At 43.1% G+C, this 19,944-nt stretch overlaps 1 protein-coding gene across 1 annotated transcript in view; it reads right to left on the bottom strand.

The window, feature by feature from the left end:
* Nucleotides 1-3,967: 3,967 nt before the first annotated feature.
* TRIM50 (tripartite motif containing 50) overlaps nt 3,968-19,944 on the bottom strand; it is a 52,981-nt gene continuing 37,004 nt past the window's right edge. The window contains exons 5-7 of the mRNA XM_073616585.1: nt 16,749-16,771; nt 16,540-16,664; nt 3,968-9,289 (exon numbers count right to left, since the gene is read on the bottom strand). Coding sequence (XP_073472686.1) covers nt 8,721-9,289; nt 16,540-16,664; nt 16,749-16,771 — 717 coding nt within the window. The 3' untranslated portion in view covers nt 3,968-8,720. The remainder of the gene's footprint in view (nt 9,290-16,539; nt 16,665-16,748; nt 16,772-19,944) is intronic.

Genomic DNA, 19,944 nt, shown 5'->3' with positions numbered 1-19,944 from the left:
TTAATGATTCTTACTCTGAATGGTCTAAGGTTATCAGTGGTGTACCCCAAGATTCAGTGCTGGGACTCTTACTTTTTAATATCCTTATAAATGATATAGGGTCTGGGATTAAAAGTAACATTTCTGTCTTTGCAGATGACACTAAGCTATGCAGTGGAATAACGTCCTTACAGGATGTCTCCAATTTACAAGCCGATGCACTGTCTAATTTGGCAACTAAGTGGCAAATGAGTTTTAATGTTGACAAATGTAATTAAAGTCCACTTAGGGGACAGCCTTTTCTGTCTATAAATGAAAAGTTATGCACTCGGAAGCTAAGAATATGCATGCATCATACATACTAGGGGGAGTACAACTGGGGGAATCAATGGTGGAGAAGGATCTGGGGGTTTTGGTAGATCATAAACTTAATAATTGCATGCAATGCCAAGCTGTGGTTTCCAAAGCGAGCAAAGTCCTTTCTTGTATTAAGAGAGGTATGGACTCCAGAGAGAGAGATCATTTTGCCCCTGTGCAAATCATTAGTAAGACCTCATCTGGAATATGCAGTTCAGTTTTGGGCACCGGTTCTCAAAAAGGATATCAGGGAACTGGAGAGAGTGCAGAGAAGGGCAATCAAACTGATAAGAGGCATGGATGAGCTCAGCTATGAGGAAAGATTAGAGCAACTGAATCTATTCCCTCTTGAGAAGAGGAGATTAAGAGGGGATATGATCAACATGTACAAATACATAAGTGGTCCATATAGTGAACTTGGTGTTGAGTTATTCACGTTAAGGTCATCAGAGGACAAGGGGGCACTCTTTACGTCTAGAGGAAAAAAGATTTCATCTCCAAATACAGAAAGGTTTCTTTACAGTATGAGCTGTGAAAATGTGGAATAGACTCCCTCCAGAGGTGGTTCTGGCAAGCTCAGTAGATTGCTTTAAGAAAGGCCTGAATTCTTACCTAAATGTATATAATATAACTGGGTACAAACATTTATAGGTAAAGTTGATCCAGGGAAAATACAATTGCCTCTCGGGGGGTCAGGAAGGATTTTTTTCCCCTGCAGTTGCAAATTGGAGCATGCTTTGCTGTTTTTTTTGCCTTCCTCTGGATCAACTGTGGGTATAGGATTGTTTATATGGGATCGTATTATTATTATTATTATTTTTGGTTGAACTAGATGGACTTGTGTCTTTTCAACCTGAGTAACTATGTAAGTATGTAATATGACTCTTTATTTATTGTGTTTTTGTTTGTATCCTTTTGTAACCCCATTTCCTCCAGTCCAATCTCCTCTTCTTCCAATCCCATCTCCTCCATCCCATGTCTCCCCCTTCTCCATCCCATGTCCTCCTCTTCCTGTCCCATCTCCCCATCCCATGTCCTCCTCTTCCAGTCTCATCTCCCCCATCCCATGTCCTCCTCTTCCAGTCTCATCTCCCCCATCCCATGTTCTCCTCCTTCTCCATTCCATGTCCTCTTCCTCCTCCAATCCCATCTACTCCATCCTATGTCCTCCTCCTCCAGTCCCATCTCCTCGATCCCATGTCCTCATTTGTCCTCCTCCTCCAGTCCCATCTCCTCCATCCCATGTCCTCCTCCTTCTCCATCTCATGTGCTCCTCCTTCTCCCTCAGTCCCATCTGCCCCATCCCATGTCCTCCTCTTCCAGTCTCATTTTTCTCCATCCCATGTCCTCCTCCAGTCTATACTCCCCCATCCCATGTCCTCCTCCTCCATCCCATGTGCTCTTCCTCCTCCAGTCTCATCTTCTCTCTCCCATGTCCTCTTCCTCCTCCAGTCCCATCTCCTTCATCCCATGTCCTCCTCCTCCAGTCCCATCTCCTCCATGCTATGTCCTCCTCCTTCAGTTCCATCTTCTCCATCCCATATCCTCCTCTTCAAGTCCCATCTCCTCCATCCCATGTCCTCCTCTTCCATTCCCACCTCCTCTATTCCATGTCCTTCTCCTCCATCCCAATAACCTCCTCCTACAGTCCCATCTCCTCCATCCCATGTCCTCCTCCTTCTCCATCACATGTCCTCCTCTTCCAGTCCCATCTCCTCCATCCCATGTCCTCCTCCTTCTCCATCTCATGTACTCCTCCTTCTCCCTCAGTCCCATCTGCCCCATCCCATGTCCTCCTCTTCCAGTCTCATTTTTCTCCATCCCATGTCCTCCTCCAGTCTATACTCTCCCATCCCATGTCCTCCTCCTCCATCCCATGTGCTCTTCCTCCTCCAGTCTCATCTTCTCCATCCCATGTCATCTTCCTCCTCCAGTCCCATCTCCTTCATCCCATGTCCTCCTCCTCCTCCAGTCCCATCTCCTCCATGCTATGTCCTCCTCCTTCAGTTCCATCTTCTCCATTCCATATCCTCCTCTTCAAGTTCCATCTCCTCCATCCCATGTCCTCCTCTCCCATTCCCATCTCCCCTATTCCATGTCCTTCTCCTCCATCCCATGTCCTCCTCCTACAGTCCCATCTCCTCCATCCCATGTCCTCCTCTATCCCATCTCCTCCTCCAGTTCAGAGAGAGAGAGAGAGAGAGAATGAGGGAGAGAGAGAAGGAGGGAGAGAGAGCAAGAGGGAGGATGAGAGAGACAGAAAGAACCAGAGAGAACGAGGAAGAGAATAAGAGAGACAGAGAGAGAGAGAACGAGGGAGAGAGTGAGAATGAGGGAGAGAACGAGTGAGGGAGAATGAGAGAAAGAACAAGAGTGAGAATGAGAGCGAGAGAATGAGAGAGAGAGAGAGAGAGAGAGAGAGAGAAAGAGGGACAGACAATGAGAGAGAGCCAGAGAGAAAGAGAAAACAAGAGAGAGAATGAAAGCGAATGAGGGAGAGAATATGAGAGAGAGAGAGAATGAGGAAAAGAATAAGAGAAAGAGAGAATGAAGGAGAGAGGACACGGGAGAGAATAAGAAGGAGAGAATGAGAGAGGGAGAGAAATGAGGGGGAGAATGAGAAAGAGAGAATGAGGGAGAGATTGAGAGAGAGGGAGAGACAACGAGAGAATGAGAGAGGCAGAGAGGAGAGGAGTGGCATGTGAAAAGGAGAAGAGAGGGGGGAGAAAAGAGGGGAGAGGAGGGGGGAAGAGAATGGGAAAAAGGCGGTGGGATGGAGAGAGAAAGGAAAAGGTGGGAAAGGAGCAGAGCAAAAAGTGGTGGAGGGAAGAGAGGCGGGTTGTTCTGGGTGCGGAAGGCTCACTCAGCAATTGTGCCTTCCTCTTTAGGCTGGTCTCTCCCAGGGCTGTGGCACCTAGCAGTTATTGCTTCAAAACTGCCACCCAGCTGCCCACAGAACTCCTCTAATAGTACAGTGCATTGCATGCAGGTGACGGGAGTGTGGGCGGGGATGGCAGGACACAAATCGAAGGCGACATGTTAGATTGGACAAGCAGCGGAGTGAGTTAGGGGCCGGGCTAGGAGGACAGTGAAGGCAGGATGACAGCCTGACTCTTGTGCAAGCTGCTTTCCTCGCTCTCACTTTATCGGTATACTAGGCTGCCAGTGACTGTGGAGAGCCAGAGGGGTATTGCTGCTCTCCACAGTATTTGAGTCGGTCATGGTGTCTGGGGGAGACGATGCTCCTCCAGCAGCTGCACACACAGACTCTGCCTCCTGCTCCACCTCCAGCTCTTTTTTATCTGTATGGCCTTTTTACAGGGGCATCAGAGCAACCCGGGGGGCAGTCTGCCCCTGCCTTTGGGATGCCTGGGCCCCTCGGGATGCCCAGGCCCCCAACAAGTGTATGGGTTGTCCCCCCCTGATGTAGGCCCTGCTTGTAGTGTACTGATTTGTACAGGAATCTTGTAGTAATCGGTTTATGCTGACAGCACTAATCAAACAACGATAGTATGAAGTTCGCCAGGGCGTTCCATCAAAATTTTGCTGAAGAACCCTATGATCTGTAGTTACACACCTGCATAGGATGAATAAAATTTAATTCTAATAAATAATAAGCTTTAAAATTCAATTATGCATTACATTTTTCATTTTATTGAGAAATGTCATTCATTTTGTACACAGTCATAATACAAAGTCTGCGATTTTCATGACATATTCCAGTGAATTTTTATTTTGAACAGAGCTTTCAATTATTAGGAAGAAAGTCCCACATTGTCTTCTGTTCATGTTTTACACATTATATTTCTTGCATTAGCTATATAGATGTATTTTTATTGATTATAGTTTTGTGCTATTAAAATAATTTATTACAAAAAAAAAACTGTATTAGACTTGAAATGTAGGCTTCAGATTAGAACTAAATAATATATGTATTTAGTTACTTTGCACCTCATTAAAATGTTAAACTGAGAAACCATCTAAAATATTCTGCAGCAAAAAATCTAATTCATCTTTTGAGACAATGGAGAAGGGCAAGAATCTGCTATGGGCAACACAGCCTGTCCAGGTTGGAAATAGATAAAAGTCATCAAGAAACAGCAAGGCCCCTGCCTGTCCACTGCTATACTTTATATTGCAACTTGGATAACAGCTAAAGGTTGTGTCATGTGCAGTTAGGTGCTTGATGGGGCTGCTGTACAGAGATTTTCTAGTAGCTTGGGAAAATCTATTAGTGAAACAATGTGCACTTTTTACTGTTCCCAAGTTAAGCCATATATAACCTGTACCTTGTCTTAAAGAGGAAGTAAACCCTTTTTCCTCCTGCTTTCCCCTGCAAAGTAAAAGCATAATTGGCTAGTATGCATTGCATACTTAACCATTATGTGGCACTTACCTGCAAACGAAGCTCTCAAAATTGTCCCTTATTTACTGTACCAGTGATGGGAGTCTCAAGGACAAGAAGTTAGAAAAAAAAATCTCCCTTGTGAGGACAAAACCACCAAAATACTTTGTGGAGTGGTCCTTCCCAGCTCTTTTCAAAAACTAAAATAACATTTTGGACATTAGAGAGAGGGAAATGTACAACATTTACAAACAACTGTGGCTTTTTTCTAAAGCCTTATGCTTTAAAGTGTATATAAACCCTAACAACAAATGTTCATTTGCTCCCTTTTGGTTTGTTTACGCTGCAATTGAAAGCTTTTTGGTATTACTGTTTGATAATTGCAAAAAACAAAAGCAAAACAAAACTGTTGATCGTGCCAGAAATGTGTTCTCTGCTCACTTCCTGTGTTATCTCAAAGGGCCCTCCTAGTTCTGCAGATTGTGGCCTCTGTGTTAGAGGGTTATGAAGTAGTGGTTTAATAGTTTAGCAAAAGACTATGGGTTTGGCTGACACCACTGTGGTGTTGATTTACTAAAGGCAAATAGACTTTGCAAGTGCAGTTGTACTCATTTTCTCCAGAGCTTATTGAAGGTGACAAGGCTCTGCTGATTTCCATCATGCAATCCTGTGCATGAAAAATGCTATTTTATTTTATTTTCCTTGCACCTGATTGGGTATTCTTTGTAAAGTAAAGCTTCACCACCTTCACTAAAGCTAGCTATACATGGATCGAAATTTGGATGGTTCAGTAGAGACCGGACGAATTTTGATCCATGTGTGGGCAGGCTAATTGTACCCAAGTCCATTCCTCGCTCGACTTAGGTACAACCATCGGATTTTTGGCATGTGATAACTGCCGACGGCTATAGCGGCTAGCAGTATTCATTGTGTTTTGGCATCCAGGAAGGCTCCCCATGCCCCCCACCAGCAAAATACAATAGCTGTGTTGGTGGAGGAGATTTTCTTTTCTTCCACTTGTGGTGGGAGGAAAGAAAATCAAATTGTCTATAGGGTGCCTAAGCTCTGGGGAAAATTAGTGCAACTGCACTTGCAAAGTACAGTCTATTTGCATTCAGTAAATCAATTCCTGTGTGTTATCAGCCCACAACAGAGCTTAAGAGCTGAGCGCATTTTTTGTACGTTACCAGGTATTTTTCTGTACTTGCAGGGTATTTAAAGGGATAAAATGTGGGGAAATGTGCATATATTGCAGATTTGTGCTGTATATATTTTTTGTAACTTTAATGTTAACTTTCTTGTGATCCTTCCTGGGAAATTCTTAGCATTATTGTACAAAAAATGTCAAAATCATTTGTCCTGGACAATCAAGCTGCCCATGTATGTAATAGTGTTTCTTCTATCTCTCAGTCCTCATCAGATAGAGTATGTCATGGTGGAATAGTTGTTTGCATCCGCAGTGACAAGCCTAGAAAGAGGAGCTGGGAGTTTAATGTGATGGTGGACATTTGTGACAGGTGACACTTCATGAGAAACAGTGAGCTTGCTCATTACAAATAAGTAGAGCCTTCAATAGAAAAATGACACTCATTACACTTTACTTATTTTAGGGAGCCACTGTAGTGAAAGAAGGCCCATATCCCCCTGTGTATCAATACATTAACGTTACTATGTACAACGTCCTTCACAAGATAGAACCCACACTAAACACATACGCACTTGAAATTAAACTTTGTATAAATTAAGTGATCAGTGTTTTTGAATTTTAACAAAATAAATATTTAAATGTGTAGTTTATCATTACATATCCTGGCTCTGCTACTTACTGTGCAGTGCTACACAATGAGTGTGCTTTACTGCTTCTTCTCACAATGCAAATCTGGGAGTCAGTTGACTCGCTGAATACACTTCCTTTGTGACTGATATCCTACTTCAGCAGTTGTTAAGCAGTTAGGCAGAGTCACAGAATTGGCTAATCTATACTGACTCTAGTGGCTAAACTACAAATCTATATATTTAATAACATAGAAACAAATGTGAAAGTCACATTGTGAAAATGTAAAAGCAACATTATAAATTACTACTACGTAAACTCTACAATAAGAACTAAATGAGTGCTCACTAAAATATGCAATATTTTCTTTTTTGAAAAGCCCTATAACTTTCAAAAAAGTGCTGGACTATCCCAATATGTAACGCATGCCTCTTAAAATCCTGATATCTATTTCTACACTTCTCAACAAACGAGTGATGAGTTTCTAAAATTTTTTGAAGATCGTCTATGAAACTGAATTGTTAGGGAATGATTTGTAGCTGTATGTTACATTGTGACAGAATGTAAAATTAACCTGACAAGAGGACTGCAAAGTATGAACCTAGATGTGTGCTCTAAAAACTATCATAATTGCACCAACACTTGGGTCATTCATCTATGCAAGTAGTAGGCTTTGCTTGAAGAAGGAAATTTAGCCTTTCTTCCTCTGCACTTCTCTTACTGATGCTTACCAGTGGCGGACGCTCCATTAAGGGCGCAGGGGCATCGCCCCCATACTCCATGGGCCCGGCCCCTAATCTACATGCAGGGTTCTGGACGCATGGATTTCAATGTGTTTTTTTTTTTTTTTGAAGCACATGATTAGAGCCTGAGGCTCTAATTAGCTTAAAAAAGGGTTGTGTGACAATAGCGAATTAATATTTGCCATTATCTTCCTGCTTCTCCTCCCGGCCAATCAGGAAGCGGGCCTTAAGACCCAACTGGCTGAGAGGAGAAGCAACCGTATTGGCCGGGAGCAGAAGCAGCAGAGAAGCTGCCGAGGAGACACAGGGGGAAGCCACCAAAGCTGCCCACAACCTGGATGGGGTAAGTGTGGGGCTGGTGGGTGGACGGGCAAACGACGGGGGGGGAGGCTTTGTTCACTAATCGACCGAGCGATAGGGTGGGGGGGTGGAGGGTTTGATTAATCCACCGACCGAAAGGGGGGGTCAGGTTGTATTGTTTACCCCCCCCCAAAAAATGCACATGAAGTGAACAAGGAAAAATAGGTGCTGCAACTTCAGCAAATTAAGCTAATTGAGAGCCCCCAGTTTGTAGGTTGCCAAGGCACTTATGAAGGCAATGAGGGGTTTGGTCAAGAACCTCCAAGTGCCTTCTTTAAAATTCTTTTACCACACAAGTTTACTTTACCTTAAGTTATTATTATCAATAAATGTGTGTTCTTTACTAATGATAGACAAGCAAGTTTTCTGGTTACACTCATTTAAAGCGGGGGTTCACCCACACCGCCAAAAAAAAAAAATATTAAAAGCCAGCAGCTACAAATACTGCAGCTGCTGACTTTTAATACATGGCCACTTACCTGTCCCAGGGTTCAGCGATGTCGGCAGGGGACGCCGAGAACCCGCTCGGTTCTCGGCAGCTGCCACCGCCATCCTAGGTGAGGGAATCAGGAAGTGAAGCGTTGCGGCTTCACTTCCCGGTTCCCTACTGCGCATGCGCGAATCACGCTGCGCGTCCCTAGTGGTCCCCGCTCTCTCCTGGGAGCTGTGTGTTCCCAGCAGACAGCGCGGTGGGGACGGGAAGAGGCATAGACTCCCATGGGAGTCTATACCGGAAGTGGGTGCAAATACCTGTCGTAGACAGGTATCTGCACCCCCCTCCACCCTGAAAGGTGCCAAATGTGACACCGGAGGGGGGGAGGGTTCCGAAAAGCGGAAGTTCCATTTTTGTGTGGAACTCCGCTTTAAGTTAAATGCTGAATATTAATATGTAGAATCATACATTACAAATACACAAGACCAGAAGTTAAGGACTTATAAGAAGTAAACATCTATACAATTAAAACAGTGCAAAAATACTTGAAACCCACTTTTTTTCTAGTATGCTTTATGTTTGAAGTAAAGAGGTTCAAAACTTATAAGCCATCTTTTCTCCTGCCATTCAGTTGAAACTTTGATTTGCCATATATAAAATGTAATGTCATCTGAAAGGTAAAGTGCTATTGTTATGCTAGGAAACAGGGTCAATAGATTTTGAAAGCATTTACAGAGTTTTCACCACTCTTTCTGGAAATGGCAATATAAGAGGTTGAGGATTAGTTCCCCTCTCTTGCCAACACACATCCAGAACAGGGTACAGCTTTCCCTGGAACTCTGCATGGAATGTATACAGAGGAATGAGCTCATTGGGGTCGTCTGCATTATAGAAGATCAGCTCTCCTTTCTCATAATTCAGGAAGATACCAATGCGTTGTGGGCGGGAATTGATGGGCAGAGTAACGCTGGGAGATGTAAAGGCTTCATAGAAACGTCCTTCTTTAAGTCCTATGAGCCAAGCTCCTGCTTCTGGTGCTCTAATCATTTTGCCTTTGCGACTTACAGTGCCCTTCACCACACCAATTCTCCACTTTGGTTTGGTGCCAACAATCACTTCCCAGTAGTGCTTGCCAGTAGAAAAACCACGTGTTGCCAGCACACAGCTGCTGTTTTCAAAGCCTTCAGGATTGCTGCAACGGCGGTTTGCTAGAGATCGGCACTGAACAACGGTATTCCCTTTTGCCAACTCCAGAAAAGGATGTGCAGTAAGAGGGTCAAGTTTCAAAATCTCTGGAGCTGAACAAGTGAATGGAAATAAGTACAGCATTACAATAAAAAACTCAGAAAGGAAGTACTCATACACTTCATGACAATTCTCATTATATACAGTATTTTTTTTCTCTTCTGTTGGTTCTTTTTTCCACACAGTGCGTAGGTTCGCCAATTTTACTATGCATATTTTTGTTGGGGCAAAAGTTTTCTTATGCTAATTTTTGTGCAAAATCATCTTGTAACTTTTTATATTTGTTTTCAAGAAAACGGAAGGTTATTTTTTTACATACATGGCTACCTAAATAGAAACAATAGCATTAACAAGTCCAACACATCTTATGTCCTTGTTTTAACAAGCTAGTATGTATATTATGTATGGGGGGCTATTGGCTACAATAAAATTTAGAAAAACAGGATTACGCTATGTGGCAATTTTACTCTTTCATATGATCCTGCTGCATTGGAGCCATCCATACTAATAGGATCAGGGGATGCCTTCGAAGTGACAATAAAAGTTTACCTTAAGGTACAAATGTGTTTGTACTCTACTTACATCTCATGCACGCACCGTGCTGACAGTTCCCCTGCTTCCCCGTTTGCAAACAGGAAAGCCAGGGAACTGTCAGCACAGAGACAGTACAGGGAACTTCACAGGGCTGTTTGTCAGCTGTTGATTTTAATCCCTCCTGACCTCCCAGTAGCAGTGTGTGTGAATGCCTGTACCCTGTAGTGCACCGGATTAGTGCACTTTTTAAGGGAGTTTTAATTCAAAGCGGAGTTCCAGTCAATTTTTTATTTATTAAAATCAGCAGCTACAAAAAAAGTGTATCTTCTGACTTTTAATAAAGACACTCACTTGTCCCACAATCCAGCGATGTGGCCACCCAAACCCTCCCTTCTCTCCCCCCGCCTGTCCACGGCGCTGGCAATACTACTGTGGGCATCCGGCTGTGACAGCTTGCAGCTTCACAGCCGGGTGCGCATGTCTCACTGCGCTGTCCTGCATAGCCGGGCAATCTTCTGGGACCTGTGATGTGTCCCAGAAGATTGCAGGGAGGAAGGGCCGCCTAGGCCCCTAAGTGGGAGCTCGTCGGTAATCGTGATGCATCGCGGAACCGTATCGAATCGTTGACCAGATAATCGTAATTAAATCGAATCGTGAGACCAGTGAAGACGCGCACCTCTAATAGATGTGTGTGCATGTATGTACAGTGGGGATGGAAAGTATTCAGACCCCCTTACATTTTTCACTCTTTGTTATATTGCAGCCATTTGCTAAAATCATTTAAGTTCATTTTCTTTCCTCATTAATGTACACACAGCACCCCATATTGACAGAAAAACACAGAATTGTTGACATTTTTGCAGATTTATTAAAAAAGAAAAATTGAAATATCACATGGTCCTAAGTATTCAGACCCTTTGCTCAGTATTTAGTAGAAACACCCTTTTGATCTAATACAGCCGTGAGTCTTTTTGGGAAAGATGCAACAAGTTTTTCACACCTGGATTTAGTGATCCTCTGCCATTCCTCCTTGCAGATCCTCTCCAGTTCTGTCAGGTTGGATGGTAAACGTTGGTGGACAGCCATTTTTAGGTCTCTCCAGAGATGCTCAATTGGGTTTAAGTCAGGGCTCTGGCTGGGCCATTCAAGAACAGTCACAGAGTTGTTGTGAAGCCACTCTTTCGTTATTTTAGCTGTGTGCTTAGGGTCATTGTCTTGTTGGAAGGTAAACCTTTGGCCCAGTCTGAGGTCCTGAGCACTCTGGAGAAGGTTTTCTTCCAGGATATCCCTGTACTTGGCCGCATTAATCTTTCCCTCAATTGCAACCAGTCATCCTGTCCCTGCAGCTGAAAAACATCCCCACAGCATGATGCTGCTGCCACCACCATGCTTCACTGTTGGGACTGTATTGGACAGGTGATGAGCAGTGCCTGGTTTTCTCCACACATACCGCTTAGAATTAAGGCCAAAAAGTTCTATCTTGGTCTCATCAGACCAGAGAATCTTATTCCTCACCATCTTTGAGTCCTTCAGGTGTTTTTTTTTCGCAAACTCCATGCGGGCTTTCATGTGTCTTGTACTGAGGAGAGGCTTCCGTCAGGCCACTTTGCCATAAAGCCCCGACTGGTGGAGGGCTGCAGTGATGGTTGACTTTCTATAACTTTCTCCCATCTCCCGACTGCATCTCTGGAGCTCAGCCACAGTGATTTTTGGGTTCTTCTTTACCTCTCTCACCAAGGCTCTTCTCCCCCGATAGCTCAGTTTGGCCGGACGGCCAGCTCTAGGAAGGGTTCTGGTCTTCCCAAACATCTTCCATTTAAGGATTATGGAGGCCACTGTGCTCTTAGGAACCTTAAGTGCAGCAGAAATTTTTTAGTAACCTTGGCCAGATCTGTGCCTTGACACAATTCTGTCTCTGAGCTCTTCAGGCAGTTTCTTTGACCTCATGATTCTCATTTGCTCGGACATGCACTGTGAGCTGTAAGGTCTTATACATACAGGTGTGTGGCTTTCCTAATAAAGTCCAATCAGTATAATCACAGCTGGACTCAAATGAAGGTGTAGAACCATCTCAAGGATGATCAGAAGAAATGGACAGCACCTGAGTTAAATATGAGTGTCACAGCAAAGGGTCTGAATACTTAGGACCATGTGATATTTCAGTTTTTCTTTTTTAATAAATCTGCAAAAATGTCAACAATTCTGTGTTTTTCTGTCAATATGGGGTGCTGTGTGTACATTAATGAGGGAAAAAATTAACTTAAATGCTTTTAGCAAATGGCTGCAATATAACAAAGAGTGAAAAATTTAAGGGGGTCTGAATACTTTCCGTCCCCACTGTATATATATGTATGTGAGTTTATATATGTGTGAGTATGTATGTATGTAAATATGTGTATGTGAGCTTTTGTGTGTTTGTGTGTGTATATGTAATTGTGTTTGTATGTATGTAAATATGTGTGTGCATATATGTGACCTTATGTATGAATGTGTGTGTATATACTTTATGTGTGTATGTGAGTCTATGTGCGTATATGAAAGTTTGTGAGTTTATGTATGTGCCTATGTATGTATATGTATGTATGTTACTTTTAACTTATAGTGCCATTGAATGTGATGGGGTATATTTTCTGCTGTGACTGAAGCATGTGTACAACCTCAGCCGCTGCTTCTGCAGCTAAAGGCGGTGCAGCTAGGGGTGGTAAAAACATAGCTCAACCGCATGGTTTCACTGTCCCCAAATCTCATGTGTGAATGAGCCCCTAGGCTTGGATCACATCTGTGTATCTGTGTGCTGGGTGTAGGGCTGTCCTACCAAAGAAACTCAGGAAAGAAGTCCCTAACATTTAAAAAAGCTCAGCACATCAACTTCAGGGACAACATGTTCACTAGCTGCCTAATATATCCCACGACTTTCAGATGCCATTGTAATCAAACAGTATTATTCACAGATGGTTGGTCAGTGGTCATAATGTTATGGCTGATTGGTGTATGTGACTAGTGTGTATATACATTGTACATATATGACTTTTGTGCACATACAGTAATTGACTTGTGTGTTCATTGTATACAATGTACATATGCAGTATATGACCTGTGTAGATACATTGTACATAGAAATGACCTGTGGAGTATACATTGTACATATATACAGTATCTCACAAAAGTGAGTACACCCCTCACATTTTTGTAAATATTTTATTATATCTTTTCATGTGACAACATTGAAGAAATGACACTTTGCTACAATGTAAAGTAGTGAGTGTACAGCTTGTATAACAGTGGAAAAACAACTCAACACACAGCCAATAATGTCTAAACCGCTGGCAACAAAAGTGAGTACACCCCTAAGAGAAAGTGTCTAAATTGGGCTCAATTAGCCATTTACCCTCCCCATTGACATGTGACTCATTAGTGTTACAAGAACTCAGGTGTGAATGGGGAGCAGGTGTGTTAAATTTGGTGTTATCGCTCTCACTCTCTCATACTGGTCACTGGAAATTCAACATGGAACCTCATGGCAAAGAACTCTCTGAGATGGCCTAGGCTATAAGACGATTTCCAAGACCCTGAAACTGACCTGCAGCACGGTGGCCAAGACCATACAGTGGTTTAACAGGACAGGTTCCACTCAGAACAGGCCTCGCCATGGTCAACCAAAGGTGTTGAGTGCACAAGCTCAGCATCATATCCAGAGGTTGTCTTTGGGAAATAGACGTATGAGTGCTGCCATCATTGCTGCAGAGGTTGAAGGGGTGGGTGGGGTCAGTCTGTTACTGCTCAGACCATACGCCTCACACTGCATCAAATTGGTCTGCATGGATGTCGTCCCAGAAGGAAGCCTATTCTAAAGATGATGCACAAGAAAGCCCGCAAACAGTTTGCTAAAGACAAGCAGACTAAGGACATGGATTACTGGAACCATGTCCTGTGATCTGATGAGACCAAGATAAACTTATTTGGTTCAGATGGTGTCAAGCTTGTGTGGCGGCAACCAAGTGAGGAGTACAAAGACAAGTGTGTCTTACCTACAGTCAAGCATGGTGGTGGGAGTGTCATGGTCTGGGGCTGCATGAGTGCTGTCGGCACTGGGGAGCTAAAGTTGATTGAGGGAACCATGAATGCCAACATGTACTGTGACATACTGAAGCAGAGCATGAGCCCATCCCTTCAGAGACTGGGCCCCAGGGCAGTATTCCAAAATGATAACGACCCCAAAAACACCTCCAAGATGACCACTGCCTTGCTAAAGAAGCTGAGGGTAAAGGTGATGGACCGGCCAAGCATGTTTCCAGACCTAAACCCTATTGAGCATCTGTGGGGCATCCTCAAATGGAAGGTGGAGGAGTGGAAGAGGACTTTAGTGGCAACCTGTGAAGCTCTGGTGAACTCCATGCCCAAGAGGGGTTAAGGCAGTGCTGGAAAATAATGGTGGCCACACAAAATATTGACACTTTGGGCCCAATTTGGACATTTTCACTTAGGAGTGTACTCTCTTTTGTTGCCAGCGGTTCAGACATTAATGACTGTGTGTTGAGTTATTTTGAGGGGACGGCAAATTTACTCTTATACAAACTGTACACTCACTACTTTACATTGTAGCAAAGTGTCATTTCTTCAGTGTTGTCACATGAAAAGATATAATAAAATATTTACATATATATATATATATATATGACCTGTGGGGTATACATTGCACAGATATGCAAAGAGGAAAACCAGACTTAATGCTTAATCCTTAAAGATAACTCTCAAAATAAAGCAGTGCAGCGCTTAAAGGAACAAATCCATATAATAAATATAATAAATATGAGGCAAAGTCCCAAAATATATCTTGATCCAAGGAAATGAATATTGTCCACTAGTAGAAAGGAAACTCCTCAGATGGTAAGAAAAAAAGTGCAGTGATAAGATAAACTTAACATTCATGTATCAATACCACTGTGTTCCACCACCAGAAGTAGAGGCCGCTCACCTTATTGAGTAGACCATCTGCGCTAACAGATAGGTCACTCATGCAGTCCCTTCCACAGGGTAATAATGGAGATGAGAAAGGCTGGCCACATATATTTTCCCCAAGACTTGCAGTATCCACATAGCAATCTCATCGGCAGGTATAAATCATGTTAAAACAAAATGACAAGACATAGTGCTCTCCATATGATAAAATGAAAACTGTATTAAAATGTATTATTTATAAAAATAAAACATTACTCACAAAGATAGCACTGAATCCCAGTGCAGGAGTATAGGACATGTAGAAATAAACCCAGATAAGTGGCTGTACTGACGTCACAGAGCCCCTTGCACGCGTATCGTCCGTGGGTAAGGACTTCCTTAGCGAACAATACGCGTGCGAGGGGCTCCGTGACATCAGTACAGCCACTTATCTGGGTTTATTTCTACACGTCCTATACTCCTGCACTGGGATTCACTGCTATCTTTGTGAGTAACGTTTTATTTAATACATTTTTCATTTTATCATATGGAGAGCACTATGTCCTGTCATTTTGTTTTAACATGATTTATACCTGCCGATGAGATTGCTATGTCTATACTGCAAGTCTTGAGGAAAATATATGTGGCCAGCCTTTCTCATCTCCATTATTACACTGTGGAAGGGACTGCATGAGTGACCTATCTGTTAGCGCAGATGGTCTACTCAATAAGGTGAGTGGCCTCTACTTCTGGTGGTGGAACACAGTGGTGTTGATACACGAATGTTAAGTTTATCTTATCACTGCACATTTTTTCTTACCATCTGAGGAGTTTCCTTTCTACTAGTGGACAATATTCATTTCCTAGGATCAAGATATATTTTGGGACTTTGCCTCATATTTATTATATTTATTATATGGATTGCACAGATATGACCTGTGGGGTATACATTGTACATATATGACCTGTGGGGTATACATTGTGAGGCTGTGCTATATACCATGATCTGTGAGGCTGCGCTATACCATGATCTAGGAGGCTGTGCTATATACCATGATCTGTGAGGCTGCGCTATATACCATGATCTGTGAGGCTGTACTATATATCATGATCTGTGAGGTTGTGCCATATACCATGATCTGCGTGGCTGCGCTATATACCATGATCTGTGAGGCTGAGCTATATACTCTGTCCTGTGATGCTGAGCTATATACCCTGATTTGTGATGCTGAGCTATTTACTCTATCCTGTGATGCTGAGCCTGTATACTCTGTCCTGTGATGCTGGGGCTATATACTCTGTCCTGTGGCGCTGAGCTGTATACTCCTGACACTATGGGTGGAAGCAAGTGGAAAACATGGAATGGAGTGGGTGGATTCTGTAAGGGGTGGGGCTTATGAGAAGTGGAAGGGGTCAAAAAGGAAGGGCGGGGTCTAGCGCCCCCCCCCCATCATAAAACTTCACCAGCTGCCACTGATGCTGACAAAGGTTCTAGCCTTCCCCATCTCTACTAAAAAGGTATTTATGTCTGTGTAACTGTTGGACATTTTCTGTCACTTCCTGTCTGTTTAACCATTTTTATTATGAGCACCAGATAGCATGAAAAAACTGTCAGATGCTCCAGCACTTCCCACTCTAAACACACACAAAAACTATTTAGCTGGACATATACTTTTAAGATATACAGTAAAGCTGACAAACACTGATATGAAAAAAAAGCAATAACTTGTTTTTTCTTCATTATGGATCTCCTCACTAAATAAAAAGTACAAATGGATGTTGTTTCCACCAAAAACAGTCATGCAAAATTTACAGCAAATGAAATCCTTACGGGGAAAAATTCTGCGTTGCAGACGTTTCCATACTGTCAGTTTGATGTCATCTTGACGGAATCCAGGCTTGAAGGAAACAGGGCTATAGGTTGTGTCCACACTGCGTGGGCTTGGTGGTTGACAGCTGTGGAAGTAAATAAGTCATTATTTCCATAATTTTGTTTCCATACCTCCTATCCATATAAAGATTATGAGTTGTGTCTCATACCTGGATGTCATAGCAGAATAGTCCTAGAAATAGAAATACAGAAAGAGCTGATTAGTATGAGCTTAGATTAGCTGTGCTCACAGGGTATTTTTCATTTTAACCACTTCCCGACCGGCACACGCCAACGTACTTCGGCAGAATGGCACAGCTGGGCAAATGGGCGTACTTGTAAGTCCCACTGAATTCCCCACCATGCCATTGCACGCGCGCGCCGGCCGGGAGCTCCGTGAGTCGAGTCGTAGGTCCCGATCCCGCGATCGCCTCACGGAGAGGACGAACGGGGAGATGCTGATGTAAACAAGCATCTCCCCATTCTGCCTAGTGACAGTGTCACTGATCTCTGCTCCCTGTCATCGGGAGCAGAGATCAGTGACGTGTCACAGCTAGCCCATCCCCCCTACAGTTAGAAAACACTCCCTAGTACTGACTTAACCCCTCCCCGCCCCCTAGTGGTTAACCCCTTCACTGCCAGTGTCATTTACACAGGAATCAGTGCATTTTTATAGCACTGATTGCTGTATAAATGACAATGGTCCCAAATATGTGTCAAAAATGTCCGATGTGTCCGCCATAATGTCGCAGTCACAATAGGGCAGCACAGTGGTGTAGTGGTTAGCACTCTCGCCTAGCAGTATAAAGGGTCGCTGGTTCAAATCCCAACCACGACACAACCTGCCTGGAGTTTGCATGTTCTCCCTGTGCCTGCGTGGGTTTCCTCCGGGTACTCCGGTTTCCTCCCACACTCCAAAAACATGCTGGTAGGTTAATTGGCTTCTGTTCAAAAATTGGCCCTAGTATATGAATGCAAGTTGGGTACTTTGGATTGTGGGCTCCTTGAGGGTAGGGACCAATGTGGGTGTACGATGTATGTGTGGAGTGCTGCGTGAATTGGCGGTGCTATATGGGTAGCTCAAATAAATAGGGATGATTGTAGATACACACCCACACTCACTTAGGTTGAACTGGATGGACTGGTGTCTTTATTCAACCTTACTTACTAACTAACTAACTATAAAAATCGCTGATCAGCGCCATTACTAGTAAAAAAAAAAAAAAAGATTAATACAAATGACATAAAACTATCCCCTATTTTGTAAACACTATAACTTTTGCGCAAACCAATCAATAAACGCTTATTGCGATTTTTTTTTAACCAAAAATATGTAGAAGAATACGTAAACTGAGGGAAAAAATGTTTTTTTAATTATTTTTTCGGGAAATTTATTATAGCAAAAAGTAAAAAATAATGCGTTTGTGGCATGTTAGGGGGTCACCTTCCCTTAAAGCGGAAGTTCCATTTTTGGGTGGCACTCTTGGGTGCACTGGGAAGAGATACTCTTCCATAATGTTACTACAGGGTGCACGCTTAAAGAAATAACATTTGTTCACCAAAGATCCAGACATTTTTTTACTTCAAAAATTTGTGAAAAATATTTGAAACCTGTATGAAAGTTGTATGACACTCTGAATTCCTGATGACCTGGGAACCCTGTCTTAACTATGCTTTTCCCATCCATTCAGTTTAGGCAGTTTATAACATGCTGTCCGACTGGTTCTTAAATCTGTGGGGACATCCTTTCTACTCCCTCTCTCTCCTTTTCACTTTCCTTCCCGCTTAACTACTTTGGGTTGCTTATGCCCGAATGAGCACCCCCTGCTCCAAGCCTGCCCATCCTAGGGTGCCTTGGTCTCTGGGATGCCCTACCCCCAATGGTGACTATAGGAAAACATTACGTTTCCATAGCAGGATTCTGGTCTCTTATCTTGTATAACTGTTTCGATCCACCTTCATATGGACATTTTTGTATAATGTTTTCATGCGCCTGTGTGGGCATACCTGCTGTTATGTTATTCCGGTAAAACAAAACAATATAAAATAATTGAAAGAAAGTTGTGTGACACTTGGGTGAAAACATTTTTAAATAGGCTCCTTAATGAACTTAATTTGGCCAATATATGTAACCGTAAGCTCATATACCTATTTTAATTTTAGCACAAACAACAAAAATGAAGCTTAGCTTCCAATACCCAGATATTGAGATTTTTTTTTTTACTTTATTATCACCCGGTGCTCTTGCCAGTAAAATACTTCCTTTCCTATGGGTGACAACATTTACTCACTGTGGTGTGTTTAGGGAGAAGCAGTGTTGTCATCCTAGAGTGTGAGGGGTTGGATTTACTAAAAGCATATAGACTGTGCACTTTGCGGGTGCAGTTACATTCATTTTCCCCAGAGCTTAGTAAATGTGGTAAAACTCTGCTGATTTCCATCATCCAATCATGTGCAAGCAAAAATGTTGTTTTTCTCTTTTCCTTGTACCTGATTGGGTATTCTTTACAACGTGAAACTTTACCACGTTTAGGGCTCTTTCACACGGGGCAGATCAGTCATGATCCGCCCCATGAACATCCGCTTGCTCAGCGGGGATAGCTCCGCCGATCCCCGCTGAGCAGGAAGATGACAGGTGCATCGCTGCACGCTGTGCAGCGATGCACCTGTCAGAGCGCCGCTCTCCCCTATGGGGGGATCGGATGATGACGGTCCGTAGTGTCCGTCGTCATCCGATCCGATCCGAAAACGGAGGAAAAAGTAGGTTTTTCCTCCGTTACACTTTTCGGATCAGAGCGGGTCGGATGTCAGCGGACATGTCACCGCTGACATCCGACGCTCCATAGGGATACATGTATGTCCGTTTTTCATCCGAAAACGGAAGGATGAAAAACGGACATACGGATCCCTCGTGTGAAAGAGGCCTTACAGAGCTGTGGGGGAAATCAATGCAGCTACACTTGCAAAGTGGACATTTAGTAAATCCACCCCAAAGTGTATTAGGACTAAAAAATATTTTTCCTCCTCTACTCCCAATGTTATGGAGATGGGCCGAAGGGGAGGGGATCTGTTATCCACAGAGAAGAACTAGACAGAGTTATTAAGACTGCTTGAGATAACACTGAAAAGTGCACAAGACAGAATCTGATCTCTGGCAGAATCAAAAGTTTTTTTGCACTTATCAAAATGATTTAACACAATGCTGTGAGTGGTTTATTTAAATGACCAAACAGGAGCAAATAAGAGAAATGCATTGTTATGGTTTACATACACTTTACGTTTACCGCAGCTGTTCATTGAATGTGATAAAAATGTAACTACCTACATTACCTACAGTATTGTGGACCCAGTTTGGTGGAAAGTCTC

Source organism: Aquarana catesbeiana, linkage group LG02 (genome assembly GCF_042186555.1).
Source record: "Aquarana catesbeiana isolate 2022-GZ linkage group LG02, ASM4218655v1, whole genome shotgun sequence".
Taxonomy (NCBI): domain Eukaryota; kingdom Metazoa; phylum Chordata; class Amphibia; order Anura; family Ranidae; genus Aquarana; species Aquarana catesbeiana.
The sequence above is the reverse complement of the archived record's forward strand: the minus strand, read 5'-3'. Positions and strand labels throughout refer to the sequence as shown.